The 5,891-nt window shown below is 42.3% G+C and overlaps 1 protein-coding gene across 1 annotated transcript; it reads right to left on the bottom strand.

Moving 5' to 3' along the window:
* Positions 1-2,456: 2,456 nt before the first annotated feature.
* On the bottom strand, positions 2,457-4,459 carry LOC123168252 (F-box protein PP2-B11). Its single transcript, XM_044586124.1, has 3 exons — positions 4,162-4,459; positions 3,942-4,065; positions 2,457-3,525 (listed from the first exon to the last, which is right to left on the bottom strand). Exons 1-3 carry the CDS (start codon positions 4,438-4,440, stop codon positions 3,500-3,502), a joined length of 429 nt encoding a protein of 142 aa, XP_044442059.1. The 5' UTR covers positions 4,441-4,459; the 3' UTR covers positions 2,457-3,499.
* Positions 4,460-5,891: the final 1,432 nt, after the last annotated feature.

The following is a 5,891-nucleotide window of genomic DNA, read 5'->3' as shown; positions in this document are numbered from 1 at the left end:
CCTTTTCAGTTTTGTAAAAAGCAAAAGAAAATGATAAAAACTTCAAAAATTAAAACCTTTCCAGATGTAGTTATGTTACTACATGTACTAGTTAGGAAAATTTAAAAACTTAAATTTGGACATGTTTTGCAAAAAGTGTAGGCAAAATGTAAAACGGCAAACGTATAATATATCAAAATGTTCAGCACGAAAATCCGCATCCGATTTTGACCGCCTACGGCCTGTTTGCAAACTTTTAGAGTCCTCAAATTCTAAAAGGGAAAAAAGTTATGCTCAAATTTCAGTTTTTTTAATTTTTGTTAAATCTAGCCAAACTATGGTCAAACTACTTATTCAAGAAGTATTAGTGTTACTAAATAATTATTCAAGAATATTAGTGTTACTAAATAATTATTTCAGTTTTTTTGAATTTTGGTCAAATCTGGTGAAATTGTGGTCAAACAATGGTCAAACTAATTATTCAAGAAATATTAGTGTTACGAAATAATTATTTCAGTTTTTTCAATTTTGGTCAAATCTGGTCAAACTGTGGTCAAACTATGGTCAAACTACTTATTCAAGAAATACTAGTGTTTACTAAATAATTATTGTTTTTTAGAACAATAGTTTCAAACTCAAACAGTGAAATGTGTGACTTCATGCTCAAACTAAATTCCTGAGGGTTAATAGGATTGACATTTTACTATTGTCAGGAAAACAACAAGTGCAGACTTGGAAACGAGGGAGAATAGAACCCGGAAGTTAAGCGTGCTCAGGCTGGAGTAGTGAGAGGATGGGTGACCGTCCGGGAAGTTAGATGATTTGGAATGATGAGGGGTGATTAGAGATTAGAGGTTAAATTGAGCAGTGATGAGGGGTGATTAGAGATTAGAGGTTAAAATAATTTAGAAATTTGAAAATAAAAAAAATTCAAAAAATTTCCTTTAGTACCGGTTCGTGTTACCAACCTCTAAAGGTGGACCTCCAGGCAGCGGCCACGTGGAGGGCCTTTAGTCCCGACTAAAGGTCCTTTTTCTACTAGTGGTTCATAATGATTTCTATCCCTATCACACATAAACTTCAACATAAGTAAACCAATTATAACATAACAATCTAACCTCCATGTAGTGGCCGTCAGACGTATTGTATCCAAATAAATCACCATGCAAATCATCCATCACATCTTCACTAATAGCAGCAAAAATGAAAATATGAAAAAGACAACAAAGAACTACATAATGCAAAGGATGTATAGCTCATAGAAAGGGTACACTCAAATCTGCTGTGCAATGACATCAAGGTTTCGAATGTTCGTTCATTTCCCAACATGAAATTTTGTTTCCATTAGTTGTTTCCATCAGCTTTTATAATTGTCAAATTTTGCACTTCATGTAATTGTAAAGTTGAAACCGTCCCTACCAAGAGTTATTTCATGATTTGCAAAGAGCTTGTAAACAGAGGAAAGATTAAGCCTTCAGGGTGCAAATTGTTAACAACTTTTCACTGGAATTCCTATCAAGAGAGCCTGATGTGCAACTTATTCAAGCTCTTGTAAACCCAGTACCACACACCTTCTGGTGGTCGAGCATCAATCTAGGCTATTTAATTTCAAGTCTTAACCACTCGCTGATTTTGTGAGCCATACAAAATTGCTCATGGAAAAAAAAATACAGTAATAGCCATACAAAACTACTGATGGAAACAACTAATGTTGTGTTTTATTCTGGTGGACGAATTCTTATCAAGTACTACTAGCTACATCTACTTTCACTACAGGGTTGTTTATCCTACAAGAGAGGAAAACACTCTGTTTCTCTATTACAGAGTATCGCTCCAAGCTCTAACCAAATGCAGAAATTCTAAATGAGAGAAGAAACGCACCTGTCAGAGTCCATGGAAGACCGGCGACGGGGCCAGCAGCTCGAAAGTCGGAGGCGCACCGGCGGCGGCCTCCGAGGAAGAGAACGTCCGGCAGCGTCAGATGAGGAGGCTGCAGGAGGACCCCGGGCTGCCCGCGAGGAGAGACCGGCCGGAGGCGTGCGAGGTGGAGACCACGGAAGGGGCTGCAGGAGGATCCGGGGCTGCCGGCAAGGAAGAGACGTGGAGGGGATCGCGGTGAGGAAACTTGGTTACGGTTGCGTCGGCGGCTGAGGTCTGCGGCTCCAGGGAGTACGAAGGAGGCGCGAGCGGAAGGAAGAGGATGGGAGGCGCGAGCAGAGGGAGGGGGTTGTGGGAGCACCCCGGGCTGCCGGCGAGGAACAGGAGGGGTCGAGGAGAGATCGTGGCTTCGCTGGAAACTGAAGGGGCCACCTTTTTGGAACTAAATATTGATAGGGACAAAAGGACGAAACTACCGTTTGCTCTCACTAAGCTGGTCATTTAAAACCTCTAATCAGAGCCATTGATGCGCTTTAATATTCATGCAAAATACTTTCCGGAAATTAATATTCATGCAAAACCTCTAAGCAGACCTCGTGTTTCATTTCTAGATAAATTAATTAACTAGGAAAGTAGCACAAAATTAACACAACGCCATAGTTGCAAATTGCAATATCCCTGTAAACAGACCTAACCATACGGTGAATTTGTGTCTATCTAATACATTTAGACATGATTTCAACTTTCCATTCCTCTCGGCCTTATTTCGATCCCTTGCCGGGTGTAATTGGTATCTTCGCGATATTAATATGTTCTCTTTTTCGAGAAAAAAAATCTCGATCCCTTCTATGGTAATCTGGCATCTACATGACCTTGTGAACCCTCTAAACACAATGGAAACATTTTTTTCCCTTCCTCTCCAGACAATGCTCGTCCAGCTCTATGTTAATCTCTTGCTCATCATCCATCGCTCCTCATGCTCGCTCCATCAGGCCTCAACTGCTGCTTCAAACTTTGATTCTTCTCCAATGATCATCCATCGAGTTCCCAACCCAGTCCCATAACAGAGATCACAAGTGCTTATGAGGCATGAGATGGTTGCAATCATGTTGCAAATGACGAAGCAGGACTCCTACAGCTTCTTGGTTTTGGTTCTGAGATGTGTCTGTACAAATGTATAACCAATGCACCCTGTATATGAGAAAGGCAACATAGCCTCTATCGACGCCCGAGAGGTTCTTGGTGTTCATGATGACGTCCATGTCACCCACAACAGGTACGAGTGAGGCGCCACCTCGTGGAATCTACATGACGAAAGTGTAAGGCTCAGTTTCTAGAAAAGAGGATGGCGCCCGGCTTTAAAAAATGAAGCCCTTACCAGCAACGATTCAGTTCAACACAACACTGAAAGACACAGAAAAAAAAAAGAGAAACTCCGGCATTATATAAGGGATCTCAGGAGCAGCAACAATGCCCAAAAAGCAAAGACAACTAGACATTGGAGCCCTAAAACATGATTGAAGAACCGACGCCGCGAAGGAGGCCACCTCCCGAGGGAGGCCAGCCGTGTATGGAAGCTATGTCATCCCCATCCAGTTCCATCGCCGAAAGGAGCCCCCTACTCCTCGCCCTGGCTCGAAGCTCACCTCCCTAGAGCGCAGCTGCACACTGACACCAAGAACCCAAAGGGGTTCAGTTGAACTGTGTTGTGTTTATAAATAATATGTTTTGTAGAATTAGCCACACAGGTAGGCAAAAGGAAGTCAAATAAGCACTACAATAAGCAAATATAAGTTCGGCAAACAAAATTCACATAAATCTTAACTCACCACAACGCTAAACGCAGCCTAAATTGTTCCCTAGACCGTATCTCAAATCTAAACGAAAGAGAAGGTAAAGGTAGACTCGTCGGCGAAGAAGCTAAATTATAATGTCCGTTTGCGAACATTAAGTTCGGAGAAACTTTTCTAGACCTCAATCACCTGATTTCATGTTAGGTGGGGAAGAGAATGATTACAAGGCTTATAGAAATGACTGGATTTTTAACCGTAAAATTATGCCAGGTGGGAGGACGAAAGCAAAACCTGGAGTGAAGGTGAAAGTGTGACTGGACGAGTCCTCCAATCCGTAGTACTGGTAGCCACCAAATCCGTGCCACAGAGCTATCATGTACTTCTTGGCGCCGCTATGCCTCTCCAGCGAGAAGCTCTTCTTGCTCGGACGATTGGTGCCAATGTCAGAAGAGATCTCTTGATATGCACATGCACTTTCGAATGCTAATAATTATGTAACAATAGCAATTACCAGCTTGCCGCCGTCGAGGAGGACGGGGCAGTCGCAGAGTCGGGAGAAGAGCTCCTTGTTCGTTTCGCCTTCGAGGCAGCGCCCATCACCGGGGGTGCTGCACCGCGCGAGGATGTCCGCGCAGTCTGCCGGGAGGAAGCTCCCCCAGACCTGGTCGGAGTCGGCAGCCGCCCGGAGCGCGACGGCGGTGGCCGCCAACCTGCACGCATCCCCGGGGGATGTCAGGGAGGCGACCAGCGCCAGGCAGTCCGCTGGGAGGTCGCACATGCCTGTCACCATGGATTAATTTTGCATTCGTCCATCCTGGAGGGATGATAAAGCGACATGTAATAGGCTTCGCTGGTATAACAACACATGGTGATCATGGTGTTGCCAAGATGACAACATCGCCTGCTCTGCGCTCCGACTGAGCTATGGCTGTGGCTGGCAATGGCCACATAATGACGACATATATTCCTGACGCCAATTTGGTTAGCACCTGACGACACAGTGGACTAGTGTGATACGTGTACTCTTCTATTTTCTTACTGGCCAAACATAATTTTTTAGACTTGTGGGTGATGGAAGAGAGAGAAAAGGAGACAAAATATGTAATTGCTTGAAAGAAAAATAAAATTGTTGGGTTGTGGCCAGTACACCAAAAACTTAAAATGAAGATGCATAATGCATCACAAACTAAGATGTAAATTACGATGATACACTCCCTCTTTTTCATATTACTTGTCGCTAGTATAGTACAAAGTTATATTAGAGTGCAAAATTGAACAAACATGGTGTTAAACTAGTAATTTTCTTTTTTTTCATCTGAGGTTGATTTCTCAACGTTTAGAAGGGCAAAAAAAAGGGAGTGTCTATTTGACGTTTGACTGAAAATCATTTGGGCATCAGTCAAGTTTTCCAACCAATAATAGGACGACACTTGTACGTATTTGTGCGTCTCCTTTTTGTGTATCTCCGCTATGTGCATGTCAATGCTAAAAGGCCAATCCTAACCGGGTTGGAACTGGACCCGGTTTCAAACAAATGTGAGCCTAAAAAAGCCCTACAGATCCATCAACCTATTGTTTGTAGGTCTGGCATCAGTGGCGTCAACATACAGTCCACTTACAGTCATTTGGGAGAAAATTGCAGTGATAATTAGACCGCCATTACAATCTGCTGGTAACTTGCAGTCTACTTAGAGTTGAAGTCTTAATAGACAAAATTTGCAAGTCAAATTAGCACTGGAACTTCTAGAATTACAGTGCATTTACACAGAACTTACACTCGTACCGTGTGATTATTACAGTGACATTATGACTGGAACTTACAGAAAGTATGAAAACAATGATCACAGTGGATTCACACGGAACTTACACTGTCATTTGAGAGAGAGAAAATTACAGTGATAATTACACTGTCATTATAGTCTACTTAGAGTCTACTTGCAGTGTATCCTAAGAGCTACAATCTAGATACACACAACTTAAGTCAAAATTAGCACTGAAACTTCTTAAAAATTACAGTGTATTTACACAGTACTTACATACATACTGTTTGCACATTACAGTGACATTATGACAGGAACTTATAGATAATCGGTGATTGTATTTACACAGAACTTCACTGATACTGTGTAAATATTACAGTGGCATTACTACTAGGACTTTTAAGAAAATACTGTGTAAATATTACAGCGGCCAAACGGGTTGCACTCGACTAGACCCGCTGCCAAACCACCAGAACAAAGA

Source organism: Triticum aestivum, chromosome 7D (assembly GCF_018294505.1).
Source record: "Triticum aestivum cultivar Chinese Spring chromosome 7D, IWGSC CS RefSeq v2.1, whole genome shotgun sequence".
Taxonomy (NCBI): Eukaryota; Viridiplantae; Streptophyta; class Magnoliopsida; order Poales; family Poaceae; genus Triticum; species Triticum aestivum.
This window is presented reverse-complemented; position numbering and strand designations above follow the sequence as displayed.

Bases quoted from the DNA above. Each gene is read 5' to 3' on its own strand.
- LOC123168252 (XM_044586124.1), bottom strand. From the start codon at position 4,440: ATGGTGACAGGCATGTGCGACCTCCCAGCGGACTGCCTGGCGCTGGTC. The intron at 4,066-4,161 runs GTAATTGCTATT...CCGAGCAAGAAG, and splicing joins TCCTCGACGGCGGCAAGCTG to AGCTTCTCGCTGGAGAGGCA. The intron at 3,526-3,941 runs GTTTTGCTTTCG...TCTTGGTGTCAG, and splicing joins CACTTTCACCTTCACTCCAG to TGTGCAGCTGCGCTCTAGGG.